This window comes from Coregonus lavaretus (genome assembly GCF_964263955.1).
Source record: "Coregonus lavaretus genome assembly, chromosome: 25".
In the NCBI taxonomy this organism is placed as follows: Eukaryota; Metazoa; Chordata; class Actinopteri; order Salmoniformes; family Salmonidae; genus Coregonus; species Coregonus lavaretus.
The window spans coordinates 26,741,480-26,766,101 of NC_140012.1; the positions used below are offsets into that span (position 1 = coordinate 26,741,480).

General features: G+C 47.6%; 2 protein-coding genes across 2 annotated transcripts in view; both read right to left on the bottom strand.

Annotated features, from left to right (window-relative positions):
- Window positions 1–24,380, bottom strand: part of LOC311100794 (kinesin-like protein KIF19) — a gene marked incomplete at both ends in the record, with an annotated part of 74,917 nt that extends 50,537 nt beyond the window's left edge. Inside the window, 2 exons of the mRNA XM_084141756.1 lie at window positions 22,637–22,717; window positions 24,342–24,380. Of these exons, the coding sequence (XP_083997882.1) occupies window positions 22,637–22,717; window positions 24,342–24,380 (120 nt within the window). The remainder of the gene's footprint in view (window positions 1–22,636; window positions 22,718–24,341) is intronic.
- Window positions 1–24,622, bottom strand: part of LOC311100351 (putative nuclease HARBI1) — a 1,214,110-nt gene that overhangs the window by 514,263 nt on the left and 675,225 nt on the right. The gene's annotated exons all lie outside the window — the stretch shown is intronic.

Consider the following 24,622-nt stretch of genomic DNA (forward strand, 5'->3'; position numbering starts at 1 on the left):
CACTATGCCCCACATAGAGTCTAGAACAATCTGCTGTTGAAGATGTTGATATCTATGTTCCCATGCAGCGTTATGACCTGTCTCATTGCACAGCTCTCATAGTGAAATGAAAGAAGTGTGTCTATCTGTCCATATCACATTTCCTTCCTTCTAGAAGCTACATCAGCTTTCCAAATGTCATAGGTCAAATGTAGTGCACTATATAGGGAATAGGGTGCTATTTGGGCTCACATGCAGTCTTGATGAGTCACCACCAAACCACCATGCCCCCTGTGAAACGATGACATACCAATAGGCCCCCTGAACAATGCCGTCTGTGTGCCACCCATCTAAAGAGGATCAAGAACAATCAAGTCTGACCAGCCAGGGCCTTTACCAGGTTGCCCTTTCAGTTGCTCTTTCAGAACTCAATCAAGGCTTTGGGAGCAATCACCAAGCAAGAACCCCCTCCTTCAATTTTCTTCACCCCCGCCCCCCCCCCTCTGCCCTCCAACAATGGTGTATCCCATTTCAGGGGCTCTACATCAGTGGCAGCAGGCGTGTACCAGTCTGCACCTGATACAGGGTGCTTAGTTGCAGCTCTTGAACTGTACTGTAGCTCAGTCTGTTGCCCCCTGCCCTCTGTGTTTATGTAACCTGTCTGCTCTATGTGTGTGTGTGTGTGTGTGTGTGTGTGTGTGTGTGTGTGTGTGTGTGTGTGTGTGTGTGTGTGTGTGTGTGCGCGTGTGTGTGTAGCCGTCTGGGAGATCAACATAGCATAGCTCAGCGCTGAGGGTCGTGCCGGATCACAGACCTGCAACAGGATCAGTGTGTGTGTGTGTGTGTGTGTGTGTGTGTGTGTGTGTGTGTGTGTGTGTGTGTGTGTGTGTGTAGCCATCACAGACCTGCAATAGGATCACTGACAATAAGACCACTGACTGACCATTTACACAACAGCAGGACAGCGATCAAGAGCTGCTGGTGAAGGGGGTCAGTGTGCTCTCTTTCCTTTCTTTGTCACTCTCCTTGTGGATTGTTCCCTTGTGTCTATAGGCTACTGCATATTACACACAGCTATACATTATTGGATTGTAAAGGAGGTCAAATAAGCTGAACAAAGGAGTCCTCCAAAGCTACTTTGCAACAAAGTAAAAGGGTTGTCTCTTTACTGTTGATAATGTAGAACAAAATAAGTTGTTTTTCTACAGACAACCGTTTAGAACAGAACAAAACAGTGATATTGAGTGATAATGTAAGTCACAATCTCTTTATGCAACCTTCATGCCAGTGTACTGTACTGCTGTTCTGTATCAGTATGTTGTCTGGAGGAGGTGAACCTAACAGGCCCTAACATGCCCTGAGGTTGGCTGGGGTATTACAAACAACATGAAAGACAGAGATGATATATCAACCCACGCCAATCAGCTTTATCTAATCAACTTAATCAACTGTAAACCTTGTCGGTAAACAATAAATCTACTCCCTGTTTGATGAATACCAGAATACTTGATTGTAGTACTAACGACCAAGCACCTGGCTACCACCAAACACACAACTCCTCAGGTACACAACTCCCCAGGTCAGGCCATAGAGGCAAGCATATTTAACATTTGTGGCAGATGACAGGCCCAAGAGCTTACTGGCCAAGTGTCAGAGGTCAGAGGTAATCCGGAGGTCATGACCAAGAGGTCAGAAGCGCAGGGCATGGCGCAACAATCTAGGACAGCAGCTGATTACAGGGACAGGGACAGCAACAAACAGACAGGACAACATAGAGGTTGGGCTGGGCCACTGGGAGCAGGGCATACAATGAGTCCTAACCTAAACACACCACCACCCTCATCACCAAGCTACTACTGCTGGTCAGTCAGTCAGAACTCGGGTCAGCAGCAGGGCTGGTCAGGCCATGGGCCAGGCTATGCCAGGGAAAATACTTAAAATGGAATACAGCTGCCATGACATGACTGCCTACCATGGAGAAACTGTCAGACAAAAAAGGTTATTTAAGATAAGGGAATAAACAGCCTCCACAAGAAATGTAGAAATGTTAGCAGAACTGGTTATAGAGAGACTCTCTAGATACCAAAATATAGGTTGCCAAACCAGACATTATGTGACCACTAGAGAAAATGAACACAGTGAAAATGTACAGTGCAAAATCCTCCAGAGTAAAATGTTACTGTTGTATGTTTCATTTGGCTCACAAAAGAAGCCCTAGTATAAGAAAATGCAAAAACAAATGTAATTTCTTTCAAGCCCTTTAGCCAGTCTCTGTTGCTTTGGATGGCCTCTCTTTGATTCAGTTAGTCGCCTAGCTGTTCCCATGCTATTACCAGAACTCAGTGGGAGCCAATCAAATTACCCCACTCCCTGTCTCCATGTCACCCTAACCTGGCACACCTACTGCAACCATAATTTAGGAGACTATTATACTATAGCACAACTAGAGCACCCATCATTAGCCAGGATTAAAACCTGCAGTGAAAGCTGAAGTGGATATTCTGTCACGTTCGTCGAGGAGTGAAGGAGACCAAGGCGCAGCGAGTGAAAAGAACATGTTGACTTTATTTACTTAAAGCAACCAAAAACAACAAACCAAAGCGACGAATGTGAAGTCCAATAGTGACAAAGACTAAACAGGAACAAAAACCCACAACCCTCATGAGAACACAAACAGTTTAAATATGGCTCCCAATCAGAGATAACGAGCCGACAGCTGACACTCGTTACCTCCGATTGGGAGTCACACGACACCACAAATAACTCACCCAAAACACAACCAAACGAATACACCCTATACAACAAAACCCCACAACAAAACCCCACAAAACAAATACACCCTGGCTCAAATACAAAAGTCCCGGAGCCAGAGTGTCACAGTACCCCCCCCTAAAGGTGCGCACTCCGGGCGCACCAGCATACAGTCTAGGGGAGGGTCTGGGTGGGCGTCTGTCCACGGTGGCGGTTCTGGCCCTGGTCGTGGTCCCCACCCCACCTTAGTCACCACCCGCTTCCCTAGCCTCCTCCACATGACCACCCTCCAACTTACCCCACCTGGATTTAGGGGCAGCACTGGGCTAAGGGACCGCACCTGGCTAAGGGGCAGCACCGGACTAAGGGACAGCATCGGGCTAAGGGACAGCCCCGGACTCAATGGTGGATCCTGGCTGGCTGGCTCTGGCGGATCCTGGCTGGACGGCTCTGGCGGATCCTGGCTGGACGGCTCATGGCTGGCTGAAAGATCTGGCTGCTCATGGCTGGCTGACGGATCTGGCTGCTCATGGCTGGCTGACGGATCTGGCTGCTCATGGCTGGCTGACGGATCTGGCTGCTCATGGCTGGCTGACGGATCTGGCTGCTCATGGCTGGCTGACGGATCTGGCTGCTCATGGCTGGCGGAAGGCTCTGGCTGATCCTGTCTGGCGGAAGGCTCTGGCTGATCCTGTCTGGCGGAAGGCTCTAGCGGCTCCGGTCTGGCGGACGGCTTTGAAGGCTCATGGCAGACGGGCGGCTTTGCAGGCTCAGTACAGATGGCCAGTTCAAGCGCCTTAGGGCAGACGGGCAGTTCAGGCCCCGTTGGGCAGACGGCAGACTCTGGCCGTCTGAGGCGCACCGTAGGCCTGGTGCGTGGTGCCGGAACTGGAGGTACCGGGCTGAGGACACGCATCTCAGGGCTAGTGCGGGGAGAAGCAACAGGGCATGCTGGACCCTGGGGACGCACATAAGGCCTAGTGCGGAGAGCAGGAACAGGGCATGCTGGACCCTGGGGACGCACATAAGGCCTAGTGCGGAGAGCAGCAACAGGACGCACAGGACTCGGGGGACACACAGGAGGCTTGGTGCGTGGTGTAGGCACTGGTGGGAAAAGGCTCGAGACACGCACCATACAGCTAGTGCGTGGAGCAGACACAGGGCTCTGCAGACGTACAGGAAGCCTAGTGCGTGGTGTAGGCCCTGGTGGTACTGGGCTGGAGCGGGGAGGTGGCGCCGGAAATACCGGACCGTGCAGGCTTACTGGCTCCCTTGAGCACTGAGCCTGACCAACCTTACCTGGGTTGATGCTCCCCGTCGCCCGACCAGTACGGGGAGGTGGACTAACCCGCACCGGCCTATGTGGGCGAACCGGGAACACCATGCGTAAGGCTGGTGCCATGTACGCCGGCCCGAGGAGACGCACTGGTAGCCGGATGCGTTGGGCCGACTTCATGACATCTGGCTCAACGCTCACTCTAACCCGGCCGATAAGTGGAGCTGGAATGTACCGAACCGGGCTATGCCTGCGTACAGGAGACACCATGCGCTCTACTGCGTAACACGGTGTCTGCCCGTACTCTCGCTCTCCACGGTAAGTCCAGGGAGTAGGCGCAGGTCTCCTACCTGACTTCGCCACACTCCCTTTAAGCCCCCCCCCAAGAAATTTTTGGGTAGTACTCTCGGGCCTCCAGCCTTGCCTCCGTGCTGCCTCCTCATATCGCCTCCTCTCGGCTCTAGCTGCCTCCAGCTCTTCACGAGGGCGGCGATATTCTCCCGGTTGTGCCCAAGGACCCTTTCCATCCAGTATCTCCTCCCATGTCCATGAATCCTTGATAGGCGTCCATAAATCCTGTGTAGGTAGGTCCTGTTGCCGCTTGACACGCTGCTTGGTCCTTTTAAGGTGGGTTTTTCTGTCACGTTCGTCGAGGAGTGAAGGAGACCAAGGCGCAGCGAGTGAAAAGAACATGTTGACTTTATTTACTTAAAGCAACCAAAAACAACAAACCAAAGCGACGAATGTGAAGTCCAATAGTGACAAAGACTAAACAGGAACAAAAACCCACAACCCTCATGAGAACACAAACAGTTTAAATATGGCTCCCAATCAGAGATAACGAGCCGACAGCTGACACTCGTTACCTCCGATTGGGAGTCACACGACACCACAAATAACTCACCCAAAACACAACCAAACGAATACACCCTATACAACAAAACCCCACAACAAAACCCCACAAAACAAATACACCCTGGCTCAAATACAAAAGTCCCGGAGCCAGAGTGTCACATATTCGTTGTAATGGCTCCCTATCAAGAGTGCCTTTGAAAAGCTCCACATACAGTGCATTCGGAAAGTATTCAGACCCCTTGACTTTTTCCACATTTTGTTACGTTACAGCCTTATTCTAAAATGGATTCAATAAATGTTTTTCCTCATCAATCTACACACAATACCCCATAATGACAAAGCGAAAGCAGGTTTTTCAAATGTTTTACAAATAAAAAACGGAAATACCTTATTTACATAAGTATTCAGACCCTTTGCTATGAGACTCGAAATTGAGGTCAGGTGCATCCTGTTTCCATTGCTCATCCTTGAGTCCACCTGTGGTAAGTTCAATTGATTGGACATGATTTGGAAAGGCACACACCTGTCTAAGGTCCCACAGTTGACAGCGCATGTCAGAGCAAAAACCAAGCCATGAGGTCGAAGGAATTATCCGTAGAGCTCCGAGACAGGATTGTGTCGAGGCACAGATCTAGGTAAGGGTACCAAAACATTTTCTGCAGCATTGAAGGTCCCCAAGAACACAGTGGCCTCCATCATTCTTAAACGGAAGTAGTTTGGAACCACCAAGACTCTTCCTAGAGCTGGCCGCCCGGCCAAACTGAGCAATCGGGGAAGAAGGGCCTTGGTCAGGGAGGTGACCAAGAACCCGATGGTCACTCTGACAGAGCTCCAGAGTTCCTCTGTGGAGATGGGAGAACTTTCCAGAAGGACAACCATCTCTGCAGCACTCCACCAATCAGGCTTTTATGGTAGAGTGGCCAGACGGAAGCCACTCCTCAGTAAAAGGCACACGACAGCCCGCTTGGAGTTTGGCAAAAGGCACCTATAGGTCTCTCAGACCATGAGAAACAAGATTCTCTGGTCTGATGAAACCAAGATTTAACTCTTTGGCCTGAATGCCAAGTGTCACGTCTGGAGGAAACCTGGCCCCATCCCTACGGTGGTGGCAGCATCATGCTGTGGGGATGTTTTTCCGCGGCAGGGACTGGGAGACTTGTCAGGATCGAGGGAAAGATGAATAGAGCAAAGTACAGAGAGATCCTTGATGAAAACCTGCTCCAGAGCACCTCAGACTGGGGCGAAGGTTCACCTTCCAACAGGACGACGACCCTAAGCACACAGCCAAGACAAGACAGGAGTGGCTTCAGGACAAGTCTCTGAATGTCCTTGAGTGGCCCAGCCAGAGCCGCATCCAACCTGACAGAGCTTGAGAGGATCTGCAGAGAAGAAAGGGAGAAACTCCCCAAATACAGGGGTGCCAAGACTCGAGGCTGTAATCGCTGCCAAAGGTGCTTCAACAAAGTACTGAGTAAAGGGTCTGAATATTTATGTAAATGTAATATTTCAGTTTTTTATTTTAAATACGTTCTAACATTTTCTAAAAACCAGTTTTTGCGTCGTCATTATGGGGTATTGTGTGTAGATTGATGAGGGAAAAAAACGATTTAATCAATTTTAGAATAAGGCTGTAAGGTAACAAAATGTGGAAAAAGTCAAGGGGTCTGAATACTTTCCGAATGCACTGTAATCACTGCATGTACTGTATTAGGGCTGAGAATTGCCAGGGACCTCACGATGCGATATTATCATGATACTAAGGTGCCAATACGATAATGTATTGCGATTCTTACGATTCTATATGTATTGCGGTTCGATACTGTGATTTTATTGCGATTTGATGTTCCAAACATATTGCTCACTATAGAGTAAACAACTTTTGATCAGTCAGGGAAATATTTTAAAAGGAAGATGGAGAACAAGCTATAGTTTAAAAAATACTGGAGTTTTGGTGCAGGTATAGCCGACTAGCGCTTGCTAATGCTACCTACAAATTATAATTATCGATTTTTACAAATCGATACTTGCCATCAAATATTGATATAATATTGTCAAAAAATAACTATACCATCACTATACTGTAGAAGAGAGAAACTAATTTAGCACTGCTTCAGGTCAACACTTACCTTAAACAAATTATGCACACACACACACACACCCTTTAACACGGCAGAGATGGCATCATTATGAGCCCATGTCCATTTTCTGTCCATTACAAATCCATCAGAGGTGAGAGGGGGAAAAAACAGGAAAAGTACAGAACAGGCAAAAAAACTGTATTCACCTTCACGGTGGCTACTGTACGTCATATGATGAACAACAACAAAATCATAGTGTGTGTGAGTATGCGTGCAAGCACGTGCACAGATAGGGCTCTCCCTATGTAGAGCACATGCTCCTTTTCCTTTCCATTTCCATTTTACATTTTAGTCATTTAGCAGACACTCTTATCCAGAGCGACTTACAGTTAGTGAGTGCATACATTATTTTATTTTTTTCATACTTTCCCGTCTCCAAAGTTCCCTTTTGGGTGGTGATATAATTACCCTTTGTATTTTGTCATTGTTGTTGGGAACCCACTGCCCGCAAGTCGTCATCAAGTTCGCCACCCCGTCCACTGGTTGCGCTAACTAGCAGATTTACATCAATCATCAACATCAATGATCAGCTGATAGCCCACCCACTTTTCCTGATGTCAATCATGTCTTTAGGAGGCCCTGTAACTAGCTTGCTTACAATTTATGATGATGAGTGTGTTGTTGCAGAAATAAATCGCCCTATGCTACAGAGGCATTTAGTATGTTATGAATTCCGAGATATGAATTATGAAAGTAAAAAAATATATCATTTTGAGCACATGCCCCCTGAAAGGCCCTGTGTGTGTGTGTGTGTGTGTGTGTGTGTGTGTGTGTGTGTGTGTGTGTGGGATGGATGGATGGAAAGCACAAAGCAGAGGGCCAGCAAATAAGAAGAGTGCAGAGCTGACCCGTGGGCCAATGATGAGAGTGCAGAGCTGACCCTGTGGCTGACCTGCCTCCTGGTTGTGTAACAGGTATTAAGTGGCCAGGAGGTGAGCTCAAAGGCACACACTGCTGCGCACTAATGATGTTTAACAGTAACAGTACTGGCCAGAGGGCTGGGTGGCCAAAAGTCCACACACACTACAATAAACCACACACACACACAGACACAAACAAAGTTATACTTAGATCCACAATATATGGCACATACTGTACAGTCATAAGTAACTCTAATAAAGTCATATATACTGAACAAAAATATAAATGCAACATGCAACAATTTCAACGATTTTACTGAGTTACAGTTAATAATTTATAAGGAAATCAGTCAATTGAAATAAATTCATTAGGCCCTAATCTATAGATTTCACATGACTGGGCAGGGACGCAGCCATGTTTGGGCCTGGGAGGGCATAGGCACACCCATTTGGGAGCCAGGCCCACCCACTGGGGAGCCAGGCCCAGCCAATAAGTATGAGTTTTTCCCAAAAAAGGGCTTTATTACAGACAGTTTCATCAGCTGTCTGGGTGGCTGGTCTCAGACGATCCTGCAGGTGAAGAAGCCAGATGTGTAGGTCCTGGACTGGCGTGGTTACACGTGGTCTGTGGTTGTGAGGCCGGTTGGACATACTGTCAAATTCTCTAAAACAACGTTGGAAGCGGCTTAAGGTAGAGAACATTCAATTCTCTGGCAACAGCTCTGGTGGACATTCCTGCAGTCAGCATGCCAATTGCATGCTCCCTCAAACCTTGAGACATCTGTGGCATTGTGTTGTGACAAAACTGCACATTTTAGAGCAGCCTTTTATGAAGCATGTTGAGTTTATATTTTTGTTCAGTAATACATATTTTGTGTATGTCTTGCTCAACAGTCTCTAATGTATTATTCATAAAATTCCTTTTACTAGAAAATAGGCCTATACTGTATAGAGATGTAGGGAGTTTTATGAATCTGTATTGTGAAAATAATTACAGTAGGTGATTAAAACCCTGAAAGTCATTTAGTGTTGCTTAAAGCACTTAAAGCAGTGCTTTAAGCAACACAGTGTTCAGGGTCAGACTGTCTATTAGTGTTGTCATGTTAACCTGGCTGCACAGAAAATAGGTCCCTTTGTTGTGATGCAACCTCCAACCTGCTGTGGCTCCCTCCTTCCCTTCTTCCCTCCACAGCCAGTGCCAGCCAGGAGTGGTGTCGCCATTTACAGCCACTTCATTCTCATTCCTGGCTCTACCTCTGGTGGAGGAACTGACTGAGGTTAAATCTTCGGCTGCGGCTAAAGAAAGACACTGCTGGGGTTTGTTTGTAGTTCCTTTCCCCCCCTCTCCTGTCCAGGAACTTATTCAAATACGATGCCTCGTAAAAGACTCTGACACTGTTTGGACAAAGTCCTCCAAGTCTATCCCTCAGACACACTAACAAGGCTATTTTGTGGCTGTTCTATTTTAGAAAATACAACAAACTATAACTGTGTCAAGATCATCTAGGGCTACTGAAGTGAACGGTAAGAAAGTGAAACAGGAGTTTTATCATGATAAAAATAATAAAAATAAAATGTAAATGGTGAAAATGATTGATTGAAATGAGCGTCTCTTTCTTTCTTTCATCCATTTTAAATGAGCATCAGCCCCCCGCCAACTACCTCCTCAATCTTCCTCACAGCATGCTTTCTACCTTACACAGGGGGTGCTAGAATGTGCTATTCTAGCTGAATCAGGCTGGCTATTGTACAGCCCCTGAGGTGAGAGCAATTTGAATCTCCTTTCAGTGAGACTTCTGGGCATAAAAGCAGAAGAAACAGAATACAGAATGCCCAGGCAGGATGCTTTGTAGTCCACAAAGAAGGGAATTTGCCGATTCATGGCCATGTGTTAACAGGTAGATGACTAGAATTATTCTGGGGATAGAGTGAATACAGCGCTTTGTTGTACTTTAGGAAAGAACGCTGAGGCAGCGGCAGACAGCGCTGATAAACTTTTCTTCCTTTCTAACTATTGCTACCGTCATTACTTTGAGTGATGTACCGCTCCCTGTCACACAATCCCACACACAAACTCCAAGCCTTCAAAGCTTCCAAAACAACAACAAAATGGACAGTCACTTCACTTAGTCCCCACTGCATGTAAAGAAAATCTTTACTGAAGAATTCATGGTTAGAGTAGCCAATAGAAGCCCTGGGAGGGCAGAAGACACCCCCAGCAGTCCGACCCTGCTTCCTCTCTCCCTCTCTCCTCTAACGCAGAGCTGATAGATCCTTATGGCAGTGAAAAAAAAAAAAAAAAATAGCCCTGACCTTGTCTGGTGGTCTCCATGGTGACGGACAAGGCCTCCCTATAAACCATTCTCTTGTGTGCTCCCTGTGTGTGTGGGTGACAGCCCTGCCCTGCCCTGCCTGTTAACTGGCCCTAAAGCTACAGGAGACATCCTGCATGGCACACAATACCACACCCTACACCAGATAGCCTGGCACAGTGATAATAGGACTTATACATCACTCTTCTGGCACTACATACATTTCCATAATTGTGGATTAAGCAATTTAGCATGGGAAGCTTATATCATAAAAATGTCTGGAAATGTACTGCATATTATTGCTTTTGTCAATACTGTGTCAAGTTACTCCTGTTTTAGGAAGACGTAAATTCTTTAAAGAGTAGTGGCCTACTTATCAAGTTTGATAACTGCTGGGAACAGTTGATTAGTAGGTTCCCTCCTTCTCTATAAGTCGGCTACCCTATATCAAGTCTTATTTAAAAGCGCTGCTGGTGTGTGCTTATATAGGCTGAGCCTTACAGTTACAGTAGATACATTACTTAATGGCTCTGCTTATAGCCCACGTTGTAGCTAGCGCTAATATCAACTCAGTGAAACCAGCCACTGAGCTCATCTATATGTGGCTTCCTGTTCTGTCTCTACAGGTGACTAAATATAGACAGCATTAATCAAGTGTTAGGGTCAACAGTAACGCCTGTCTGTCTCTCCATTTACTCATCGCTACCATGTGGGCTGAATACACACTCAGTGGCCATCATACTGGGTTTTTCTTAGGAAGAGAAGATCAACTGTTTTCAAGTGGGGGAAACACTCGTCTGGAAGTCATAACCCATATATTATGTAGGCTACGTGTAGGCAACATGAGTAATTCTCAGCTGGACATATTTTGTGTGTCAAAGTGAGTATACATTAAAAAAATCTGACAATTAGAGTTGCTACACTAGTGAGTAGTGACTAAACAGTAAGAATTGTTTTTTGAAGTCCTCTCCACATTTTAACGGGTCTCTCTTGGTATAGTGGAGCCATAGCATTAGATCATATAACATGGTTATGTAAGTCATTGTCTCCCATGTCCAGATGGTCCCTCCCGCCACACTGTAGGGTTCTGTTTTAATTAACATAATAACCACTAGCACTTAGCTATCTTCACACATCGTAATAATATCATTTAGTAGGTGCTTATATCCTATTTCACTCTTTGTACAAGTGTGTACTTGAGTGAATTGGAAATGCTATTTTTTTTTGCATATCCCAACTCCCCCTGAGACACCGCGAGGAGTGGGGTCGCAGCCAGGGTTACACCATTTTGCTGGTGTCCCTAGAGCAATTGGGGTTAAGTGCCTTGCACAACAACCGATTTTTCACCTTGTCGGCTCCAGTATTCAAATCAGCCCTACCTTTTGGTTACTGGCCCAACGCTCTAACCCCGGGACTACCTGCCGCCTTATTTGGATAATAGCCCAACCAAAACTAGCCAAGGTGCCAAAAGTAAGCCTGCTAGCCAAGGAGGGTCACACACGGTGGAGGATACACACATACAGTAATGCAACTGTAGATGCTCACATATCACCAGCACTCATTTGAAATGCCCAAATGTCAAGTTAACCGCTGTTCTCAATTATGTGTTTCATAATACAGTCCGAGTCTGAGCCACCTCTGACTTTCCTTTGTCTTTCAAGGAGAGGAGGAACCTGATTCACCTCCAGACATGGCTCTGCTGGTTATTCTCGTAACAGGTGGTTGGAGGTGGACTGGGTAGGGCTGTGGCTGTGGCTGGGAAGCTCCAAAGAGCAGGTGGCAGGCAGCAAGCTTAGCTGAGCTTCCTTCTAAAGCCCCTAAGTGAGCTCATCTCATCCACCTCAGGCTTAGACGCTCGCCACTGAATCGTCTGAGAGAGAGAGAGAGAAAGAGGGAGGGATACACACACAGAGAGAGAGAGAGAGAGAGAGAGAGAGAGAGAGAGAGAGAGAGAGAGAGAGAGAGAGAGAGAGAGAGCGTAGTCTCCACTAGCCAGCCACCAGCTAATCTGTCTCAGCCTTACCTACCTGGAGGGAGAGAGCAGAGGGTGCCATAAGGTGCCTGTTGAGGAGGGTGCTTTATTCTTAGTTCGTCAGCGATTCAGTGTATGTGTGTGTGTAAAATCCTGTGCATGGTAATCTCATAACCCCCTGGTGATGTAGGCTACATTGCATTTGTGTTACACTATTGATACACACTGCGTATTTATATACTGGATTCTTGAGTGTACAAAACATTAAGAACACCTTTCCATGACATAGACTGACCAGGTGAATCCAGGTGAAAGCTATGATCGCATATTGATGTCACGTGTTAAATCCGTTTCAATCACTGTACATGAAGGGGAGGAGACAGGTTAAAGAAGGATTTTTAAGCCTTGAAATAATTGAGACATGGATTGTGTGCCATTCAGAGGGTGAATGGGCAAGACAAAAGATTTAAGTGCCTTTGAACGGGGTATGGTAGTAGGTGCCAGGCTAACCGGTTAGTGTCACGAACTGCAAAGCTGCTGGGTTTTTCACGCTCAACAGTTTCCTGTGTGTATCAAGAATGGTCAACATGGGCCAGCATCCCTGTGGAATGCTTGACACCTTATAGAGTCCATGCCCGATGAATTGCGGCTGTTCTGAGGGCAAAAGGGGGGGTGCAACTCAATATTAGGAAGGTGTTCCTAATGTTTGGTATACTCAGTGTATATCTACTACAACTACATATCATTCTTAGTGTACACTACATGACCAAAAGTATGTGGACACTTGCTTGTCAAATATCTCATTCCAAAATCATGGGCATTAATATGCTTTAACAGCCTCCACTCTTCTGGGAAGGATTTCCACTAGATTTTGGAACATTGCTGTGGGGACTTGCTTCCATTCAGCCACAAGAGCATTAGTGAGGTCGGGCACTGAAGTTGGGCGATTAGGCCTGGCTCGCAGTCGGCGTTCCAATTCATCCCAAAAGTGTTCGATGGGGTTGAGGTGCAGGCCAGTCAAGTTCTTCAACACAGATCTCGACAAACCATTTCTGTATGGACCTCGCTTTGTGCATGGGGTCATTGTCATGCTGAAACAGGAAAGGGCCTTCCCCAAACTGTTGCCACAAAGTTGGAAGCACAGAATCGTCTAGAATGTCATTGTATGCTGTATCGTTAAGATTTCCCTTCACTGGAACTGAGGGGCCTAGCCCGAACCATGTAAAACAGCCCCAGACCATTATTCCTCCTCAACCAAACGTTACAGTTGGCACTATGCATTCGGGTAGCGTTCTCCTGGCATCCGCCAAACTCAGATTCGTCCGTCGGACTGCCAGATGGTGAAGCGTGATTCATCACTCCAGAGAACGCGTTTCCACTGCTCCAGAGTCCAATGGCGGCGAGCTTTACACCACTCCAGCCGACGCTTGGCATTGCGCATGGTGATCTTAGCCTTGTGTGCGGCTGCTCGGCCATGGAAAACCATTTAATGAAGCTCCCGACGAACAGTTCTCGTGCTGATATTGCTTCCAGAGGCAGTTTGGAACTCGGTAGTGTGTGTCGCAACCGAGGACAGACGATTTTTAGCGTTAAGCGCTTCAGCACTCGGCGGTCCCGTTCTGTGAGCTTGTGTGGCCTACCACTTCGTAGCTGAGCCATTGTTGCTCCTAGAAGTTTCCACTTCACAATAACAGCACTTACAGTTGACCGGGGCAACTCTAACAGGGCCAGAAATTTGACAAACTGGCTTGTTGGAAAGGTTGCATCCTATGACGGTGCCACGTTGAAAGTCACTGAGCTCTTCAGTAAGGCCATTCTACTGCCAATGTTTGTCTATGGAGATTGCATGGCGGTGTGCTCAATTGTATAAACCTGTAAGCAACGGGTGTAGCTGAAATCCAATCATTTGAAGGGGTGTCCACATACATTTGTATATATACTGTATATTTTTGTGTATACAGTGCATTCGGAAAGTACTCAGACCCCTTGAATTTTTCCACATTTTGTTACGTTACAGCCTTAGTCTAAAATGGATTACATACATTTTATTCCTCATCAATCTGCACACAATACCCCATAATGACAAAGCGAAAACAGGTTTAGATTTTTTTGCAAATTTTTGACAAATAAAAAACAGAAATACCTTATTTACATAAGTATTCAGACCCTTTGCTATGAGACTCAAAATGTAGTAAATTCAATTGATTGGACATGATTTGTAAAGACACACAAAGGTCCCACAGTTGACAGTGCATGTCAGAGCAAAAACCAAACTGTGAGGTCGAAGGAATTGTCCGTAGAGCTCCGAGACAGGATTGTGTCGAGGCAAAGATCTGAGGAAGGGTACCAAAACATTTCTGCAGCATTGAAGGTCCCCAAGAACACAGTGACCTCCATTATTCTTAAAATGGAAAAAGTTTGGAACCACCAAGACTCTTCCTAGAGCTGGCCGCCCGGCCAAACTCAGCAATCGGGGGAGAAGGGCCTTAGTCAGGTAGGTGACCAAGAACCCGATGGTCACTCTGACAGAGCTCCAGAGTTCCCCTGTGGAGATGGGAGAACTTTCCAGAAGGACAACCATCTCTGCAGCACTCCACCAATCAGGCCTTTATGGTAGAGTGGCCAGACGGAAGCCACTCCTCAGTAAAAGGCACACGACAGCCCGCTTGGAGTTTGGCAAAAGGCACCTAAAGGACTCTCAGACCTTGAGAAACAAGATTCTCTGGTCTGATGAAATCAAGATTGAACTCTTGGCCTGAATGCCAAGCGTCACGTCTGGAGGAAACCTGGCACCATCCTTACGGTGAAGCATGGTGGTGGCAGCATCATGCTGTGGGGATGTTTTTCCGCAGCAGGGACTGGGAGACCAGTCAGGATCGAGGGAAAGATGAACGGAGCAAAGTACAGAGAGATCCTTGATGAAAACCTGCTCCAGAGCGCTCAGGACCTCAGACTGGGGCGAAGGTTCACCTTCCAACAGGACAACGACCCTAAGCACACAGCCAAGACAACGCAGGATTGGCTTCGGGACAAGTCTCTGAATGTCATTGAGTGGTCCAGCCAGAGCCAGGACTTGAACCCGATCGAACATCTCTGGAGAGACCTGAAAATATCTCTGCAGCGACGCTCCCCATCCAACCTGACAGTGCTTGAGAGGATCTGCAGAGAAGAATGGGAGAAACTCCCCAAATATATTTACATTTACATAATTTAGCAGACGCTCTTATCCAGAGTGCATTCAACTTATGATAGCCAATGGGACAACCACCTTTTTTTTCATTTTTTTAATGGGGGGTGGGGGAAGAATGATTACTTTATACAAATACAGGTATCACGACTTCCTCCGAGGCTGCCTCCCCTCCTTGTTCGGGCAGGTTTCGGTGTTCGTCGTCACCGGCTTACTAGCTGCTGCCGATACATTTATCATCACTCCACTTGTCTTGTCTAATTAATCACACACACCTGGTCCTTATTCCCAATTAGTAATTGTATAAGTGTTCCCTCTGCTTCCTTGTCTGTGTGGGTGATTGTTTGTAGTGAGCTGTGTGTAGCTCGGTTGAGCTACCCTTACCTTGTTGTTGCCAGGGTAGATATTTCCCCTGTGCCTGAGTTTTGTTGTCGCATGCTTGCGCAACTGTTTATCGACAAAATAAACTCTTTGGATGCGTATTACTCTCCTGCGCCTGACTCCTTCTATCACACGCATCACAGAATCACCCACCTTGCTATGGAGTCAGCGGGAGAAGAGCGCATGCCTGGAGTCGTGGCACGGGTCCAGGAGCACTCCACGATGATGGCCAGCTTGGGGGAAGCGATGGATCGGGTTCTTCAGGTCGTCCAACGCCTGGAGAGGAGCAGACCCGATCTGTCGATACCAGCTGGCCAACCGGATCCAGCCACCAACACCCCAGCAGGGATTCAGATATCCCGACCACGAGCGTTTGAGGGGACAGCGGCGCTGTGCCGGGAATTCCTCCTCCAATTGGAGATTTACTTTGCCAGCATCAGGCAGGCACAATCGGAGCGGGAGAAGGTGTCGTCCTTTCCTGCCTCTGTGGGAAAGCCCTGGAGTGGGCCAACGCGGTGTGGAACGAAGGAGGAGCCGCGTTGGAGAACTACAGGGAGTTTGCTCGCCTCTTTTGGGCGGTATTCGACCACCCGCCCGAGGGTCGAGAGGCGGGTGAGCGACTGGTCCACCTGAGGCAGGGAACGAGGACCGCACAGGACTTCGCGTTGGAGTTCCGGACGCTGGCAGCGGGGTCCAGGTGGAACGAGCGGGCCCTGATCGACCATTTCCGGTGCCATCTGCGTGAGGACGTCCGACGGGAACTAGCCTGCCGGGACACCATGTTGTCCTTCGATAAACTGGTGGACATGGTCATTTGGTTGGACAACTTGCTGGCAGCCAGAGGACATCCTGGTAGGGGTCTGCCCGTTTCCACCCCGGAAGACTCTGACCTCTAGCCGATGGAGCTGGGTGGAGCCGCCGGCCGAGAGAGCGGAGGAGGACAGCGACAGTGCCACTCTGGTGGCACAAAGGGACAATACACCACACGTCGTAGTCAACGTTCTTTTGGGCCTGGAGGCGGCAGGCAGGGCACTCATGCATCACCCCAGGTATCGAACACCCACACTTGTTCAGAGCCCTCTGCTGCACACTGTAAAATACTTGTCTCCTTTCCTGAGCACATGGATGTTCCCCAGTGTAAGGCGCTAGTCAATTCAGGCGCAGCTGGGAACTTAATGGACAGGGCATTCGCACACCGTATAGGCATTCCATTGATTCCCCTATCCATTCCACGCCCCATCAGAGCACTTGATAGTCGACCATTTGGGTCCGGGTTGGTTAAGGAAGTTACTGCACCAGTCACCATGATTACCCAGGAGACTCATTGTGAGCAGGTAACTTTTTTCCATTATTGAGTCTCCTGCTTTCCTCACGTGGTGGTCGCGAGAGTGTCAGGGTAGGTGTCTAGGTGTTTCCGTTGGTGCAACCATGGTGGAAAGTCCAGACAGTACCTCCACCGTGCGCATTCCTCCTGAATACCTAGATCTGGCGCAAGCGTTCTCTAAAACGCAGGCTAGTAAATTACCACCTCATCGGGCGGGGGATTGCGCGATAAACCCCCGGGTAGACGCTGTACCTCCCAGTAGTCATATACACCCAGTCACAGGCTGAAGCGGTGGCTATGGAAACATATGTCACCGAGTCCCTGCGCCAGGGGTATATACGTCCCTCCACTTCACCCGCCTCCTCAAGTTTCTTCTTTGTGAAGAAGAAGGACGGAGGTCTGCGCCCGTGCATTGATTATCGACCACTGAAGAGGGAGACGATAAGATTTAGTTATCCTCTCCCCTTCATTCCTTCAGTGATTGAATCAATGCATGGGGCACGCTTCTTCACCAAATTAGATCTCAGGAGTGAGTACAACCTGGTGTGTATCCGAGAGGGAGATGAGTGGAAGACAGCATTCAGCACAACCACGGGGCCTTATGAATACCTGGTGATGCCCTATGGTTTGATGAATGCTCCCTCAGTTTTCCAGTCCTTTGTGAACGAGGTGTTTCGGGACATGCTTGGTCGCGGTGTAGTGGTCTACATCGATGACATCCTGGTGTATTCCGCTACACGCGCCGAGCATGTGCCCCTGGTTCGCAAGGTGCTGGCCCGACTGTTGGAAAATGACCTTCATGCTAAGGCAGAGAAGTGTTTGTTTTTTCCAGCAGTCCATCTCCTTCCTTGGATATCGCATTTCCACCTCAGGTGTGGAGATGGAGGGAGATCGCATTTCAGCAGTGCGTAATTGGCCAACTCCAACCACGGTTAAGGAGGTGCAGCGCTTCCTTGGCTTATCGGAGGTTTATCCGGGGTTTGGCAAGGTCGCAGTGCCCATTACCTCCCTGTTGAAGGATGGGCCATCCCGGCTCCGCTGGTCTGCTGAGGCTGACCTGGCCTTCAGCAAACTGCGGGGTCTGTTCATCTCAGCCACAGTACTTGCCCACCCTGATTCATCACTACCGTTCGTAGTGGAGGTGGATGCGTCCGAGGTTGGGATAGACGCTCGGGTACGCCACCCAAGCTCCGCCCCTGTGCGTTCTTTTCGAAGAAGCTCAGCCCGGCGGAGCAGAACTACAGCGTTGGTGATCGGGAGCTATTGGCTGTTGACCGAGCCTTGACCGTGTGGAGGCATTGGCTCGAGGGGGCAAAACACCCTTTCCTCGTCTGGACGGACCACCGTAACCTGGAGTACATCTGGGCAGCGAGGAGGCTGAATCCTTGCCAGGCCAGGTGGGCCCTATTCTTCACCTGGTTTGATTTCACTCTATCATACATCCCGGGTACGAAGAATGTGAAGGCAGATGCGCTGTCCCGGCTGTATGACACAGAGGAGAGGCCCAGAGACAACACTCCCATACTGCCGGTCTCCTGCATTGTGGCGCCAGTAGTATGGGCGATGGACGCGGATATAGAGCAGGCATTACGCACGGATCCATCTCCACCTCAGTGTCCAGATGGGCTACAGTACGTGCCTGCTCTTATCCGTGATCGTCTGATCTACTGGGCACACACGTCACCCTCCTCTGGTCACCCAGGTATCGGCCTTACAGTGCGCTGCCTGACCGGAAAATACTGGTGGCCTACCTTGGCTAAGGACGTGAGGGTGTATGTCTCCTCCTGCTCAGTGTGCGCCCAGAGTAAGGCACCCCAGCTGGTAAGTTACAACCTTTACCAGTTCCACAACAACCATGGTCTCACCTAAGTGTTGATGTTCTAACTGATCTTCCCCTCTCCCAAGGTAACACCACCATCCTGGTCGTTGTGGACCGCTTTTCTAAAGCCTGCCGCCTCCTTCCTCTGCCCGGTCTCCCCACGGCTCTGCAAACTGCGAAGGCTCTGTTTACACACGTCTTCCGGCACTACGGGGTACCAGAGGATATAGTGTCTGACCGAGGTCCCCAGTTCACGTCCAAGGTCTGGAAGGCGTTCATGGAACGTCAGGGGGTCTCGGTCAGCCTGACCTCTGGGTTCCACACCGAGAGTAATGGGCAGGTGGAACGGGTAAATCAGGACGTGGGTAGGTTCCTGCGGTCCTACTGCCAGGACTGGCCGGGGGAGTGATCGCTGTTCTTGCCATGGGCAGAATATGCCCAGAACTCTCTCCGTCACTCCTCCACTAACCTAACGCCTTTCCAGTGTATTCTAGGTTACCAACCGGTTCTGGCACCGTGGCACCAGAGCCAGACCGAGGCTCCTGCGGTGGATGACTGGTTTCAGTGCGCGGAGGAGACGTGGGATGCTGCCTACGTTCACCTCCAACGCGCCGTGCGTCGTCAGAAGGCCAACGCTGACCGCCACCACAGTGAGGCCCCTGTCTTTGTACCGGGGGATTGGGTCTGGCTCTTGTGGGGCCGTTCAAAGTCCTGAGGAGAGTCAACGAGGTCACTTATAGGTTATTACTTACCCCTGATTACCGTATTAACCCCTCGTTTCATGTGTCTCTCCTCAGGCCGGTGGTAGCTGGTCCGCTCCAGGAGTCTGAGGTGCGGGAGGTCCCTCCACCTCCTCTGGACATTGAGAGGGCCCCGGCGTACTCTGTCCGTTCCATCCTGGATTCGAGGCGTCGGGTGGGGGGCCTTCAGTACCTCGTGGAGTGGGAGGGGTACGGTCTGGAGGAACGGTGCTGGGTTCCGGTGAGGGATATCCTCGATCCCTCCGTGTTACGGGATTTCCACCATCGCCATCCGGCTCGCCTTCCGGCTCACCATGCTCCGCGTCCTCCTGGCCGGGGTCGGCGCGCTGCTGGAGCCACGCGTCAAGGGGGGGGGGGGTACTGTCACGACTTCCGCCGAGGCTGCCTCCCCTCCTTGTTCGGGCAGGAACTAGCCGCTGCCGATCCATTTATCATCACTCACACACACCTGGTCCTTATCCCCAATTAGTCATTGTATAAGTGTTCCCTCTGCTTCCTTGTCTGTGTGGGTGATTGTTTGTAGTGAGCTGTGTGTAGCTCGGTTGAGCTACTCTTACCTTGCTGTTGCCAGGGTAGATATTTCCCCTGTGCCTGAGTTTTGTTGTCGCATGCTTGCGCAACTGTTTATCGACGAAATAAACTCTTTGGATGCGTATTACTCTCCTGCGCCTGACTCCTTCTATCACACGCATCACAACAGGTGTGCCAAGCTTGTAGCGTCATACCCAAGAAGACTCAAGGCTGTTATTGCTGCCAAAGGTGCTTCAACAAAGTACTGAGGAAAGGGTCTGAATACTTATGTAAATGTAATATTGAATATTTTTAAAATATATATACATTTGCAAAAATGTCTACAAACCGGTTTTTGCTTTGTCATTATGGGGTATTGTGTGTAGATTGATGAGGGAAAAAAACAATTTAATCAATTTTAGAATAAGGCTGTAACGTAACGAAATGTGGAAAAAGTCAAGGGGTCTGAATGCACTGTATACGTATAGATCGTGATTTGGATTACTGATACAGTGCTATTTGAGTTGTTAACTGGATTCATCCTGACATTCATGATTTCTTGCTTCTAGTTTTTGTTATTTTATTATAATTTTGTAATATTTTGTTTTTTACTGCACTGTAAGGAGCTAGTAACACAACTCTCTCCCTCTCTCCACAGGAACACATAGGCCTATAAGCCCTTTATCAGGTAAGAGGTAAACACTACGCAGTGCACACACACAATACCCCACACACTGTCTCCACAACCTGTTTGTATTGTAGTGTCTCTAAGCCCTTGGCTGTAAACACACCTAAGATAACCTGCTAGGCTGCTACTCTACACAGATGAACCACTCACAAAATGTTTCCATTCTATCACCTTGCCTTTGTTTTTCAATAGTATAACATCAACAGTGTATGTAGAGGTTATATTTTGTTTTATTCTACCTGTGCCAATGAAAAATAGTCACCAAAAATGTTGACATAATGTTGACAATAATGTTGTAAATGGAAAGGAACATTGCTGCTACCTTGCTCTCCAACCAAGGTGCATGGATTGAGGAGCTAACTGAAGAACTGTTGTTCACTGTAAAAAGCAGGGCTGTGTCAGCAACAATACACCATCACACTGGGCCCATCACACTTAGCTTACTCCTGGTGGTGTCATCATGGCAGAGCAGAGGAAGAGTTGCTGGGTTAATAAGTCTGGTTGTAGGTTAATTGAATTGCTTTTGAGAGAGAGAGAGAGAGAGAGAGAGAGAGAGAGAGAGAGAGAGAGAGAGAGAGAGACAGACAGACAGACAGACAGACAGAGACAGACAGAGACAGACAGACAGCTGGGTCTCAGTCCCTCCAGTCCCTCACTCACAATTAATGCGTATTATCTCCAGTTTAACTGAGGCACCACCTTCCATGCAGTAAAATACTTTGACTGAAGTGAACAACAAATTAGTGATGACAGACTTATTATTATGTGAACCGTATCAAATCTTTCACCAGCAAAACCCATGTTATCTTACCCTGGAAGCTAGAGTGTTTCTGCTCTCCTGCTAACTCCTTATGGAATTGTCATGCCAAACATAAGTCCAACAACATCTAGTCCCTACAGCAGATCACCCACTAAGACCTGAACCAGTGTATTCTCAGTGGTATTAACACCTCATCTATATCCCAGTCAAAATACTGCTCATTATCATCATCATTCTCACCCTCCTTCTCATCATCATCACATCATAAGAATTACTACGTGGTATCCAAGTTGTCTCCATGAGGGACACACCTGGGGGCTTCTAATTGGCTGCTGGTAAATATGCTCCCCAAGGACCCAATAGGAGCCCTGCCTTTCCCTGTGCTGTATATCATGGATTAACTTCCTTTGGTTGGGGTCATGCTTTGCATTGAGGAAAATTAGAATTGGGATTTCAGTTAAATAGATGGACTAAATGGAAATAGAACGACCGCCAACTCCCATCCCCATAGGGACTGAATACCTCAGGTCAGGTGTGTGATCTGGCCAGAAGACTTGTTAAAGGACATCTGAGATGTTCTCCATATTCACAACAACAGAGAACTTGAAAATAAGCTCATAATAATATTATCTATGTTCATAACAGTGTCAGAATGATAAATGGTGGGTCTCAAATAGCAGTTCCATCAAGGATAGGAGCATTCAAAAACGGCACAAAGCTGTTTCACACACATCATGTCCTCCTTTGCTAATGTCCAGACATGTCTTGGCTGCCTTCTTTCTTCAGAAGGAATCCAATTTCCTTCCTCTATCAGAGGTCACCCTCTAAACTATAACAAACCACTGAATCACAGTACAGAGCCATCTGCACGCGTCTCTCTCTCTCACACACACACACACACACGTCTTCAACATTCAACATGAAATGGACCTTACTCGATTGGCTGACTGACTGACTCACTGAGCAGTGTGCACAGACACACTAATGCACACACACAAATGCAAGAATGCGCACGCATGAACACACACGCAAACACACACACACACACGGTGGGTCATCTAACCTGGTCGTCCATTCTGTGGGCCACTATGGTGGCTGCCTCTTCCCGCTCAGAATCGCTGAGGGGTCTGATCCTTAGGGCCACCTGGGAGACACACAGGCAGAACAACACAGGCTTAGCACTTTCAAGATTAGAGCTTTCACAATTAGAGCGACACACAACTACAATAACACAGTGTTAGAGCTTTCACAGAGAAACACACAAAAACAACACACGGTTAAAGATTTCACAGAGAGAGTCACAGGTAGAAGATGGTTAGAGCTTTCAGAGAGCGACACAGTGACAACAACACCGGGTTAGAAATTTCACAGAGAGAACAATGCAGGATTAGAGCTTTCACAGAAAGACAGTTAACACAGGGATAGAGCTTTCACAGTTAGAACTTTCACAGTGCTAGAGCTTTGACAAGGTTAGAGCTTTCACAGCAAATAATAGAACAGCATCAAGGAGATTCTTTATTCACACCACAGAAATAGTCTGGATTCTTGATGCCATTCACAAGTCAACAAGAGCAAAGGATAAAGTAAATTATCATGGTTACCCTGTGTTTTTAACACAGTAACTTAACTTGTGTAATGTCACTGTGACATGAGCCTCTCTCCATCTACTGTCCTGAAGCTCTCTCTCTCTCTCTCTCTGTCAAAACACTATTCACGGGAGGGAGCTCAATTTTGGTCTGCACTGCAGGGAAAGTGCTTCTACAGCAGATAAATACCTGCTCCCTACACACAGTATAATTACTATCACAGAATGGATGGACATTATGATACTCAGATAGACCAAGACAGACCAAGGTATAGACTGATACTTAATCAACACGTTATAAACCTATTAGAGAATCAGGGCTGCAGCGGTGCATAGAACACAGTCTCTGAGTTGATACAGTCAGACTGAATAGGCCACCTGGTGTGAATGTATTGCCGGATGAATGAAATTGTAGAGCAGTGGTGTTGTTTGTTAGTGAAATAGGTAACTAATGTTATTAGATACAAGGATGAAGCAGATGTGGCAGAGTCAAGATAACAAGTTTAGTAGGTAGATAATATGACAATGATACAGGTCATACATCCGGCTCTTGACATTGACCGATATTAATTAAACCTTTACAGGACTATTCAGTCATACCACATACAATGGGGATTAATATTGATCCTTTCCATCCCCAGTGCTGTTGAGCTAGTCAGTGTATGACATGGTGGAGAAGATGAGAGACTGGGGAACTGAAATGAGCCATGTTAATAATTTAGAGATGTTATATTACACAGGCAGAAACCACTGGGAAATAATAAGGTCTGTGTGGAGTTGGCCAACTATTGACTTATGACATGGGAATTCAATGTTAAAGGTAAACAAATGTCTCCATATGTGACTGAGGCAAGAGGTACTGTAATAAAAAAGTCATAATTTGTTTAAGGATAAGTAATGTAATTTAGGCTATAATAAACGTAGGTATTTTATTCTAATCTTTAATGTGGGATATCTGAATAAAATACAAGCTTGAGTGGCATTCATCTCTGCAACCCAGAACCAACGGGCATATAGACTACAGTCTAGTCTACACAATTATCTAAAGTCACGACTTCCATGTGGCATATTACACTTAAATTTCCCTATACCGGTAGGCTATACAACATTACTGCTGTTCTTGCAGTAATAGTAAACAGGTGTGATGATGTATAGATAGGCTACGGTATTGTACCATACTTACTGTTAGTTGGTGGTCCTTTGATTCGCCAGTGTCCTTCATGGCCACTTGTGGTTGGAGTGTCCTCGACTTTTTAGAAAATAGTGGCCGTCTATACAGGCTACTAAACTGGACATCGGTCAGACATCCTGCACAATACCTGCACGACCCCTCTCAAAACCACCTGTACTGTTTGTCAATGTAGCCTACAAACAAACCTCTACCTTTCCGTGTCAAAATAGTTAGGATCATTTATTTACGGTTAAATAAATGCCACTCCACTCGCCAAAAGTGCGCTCTTTCAA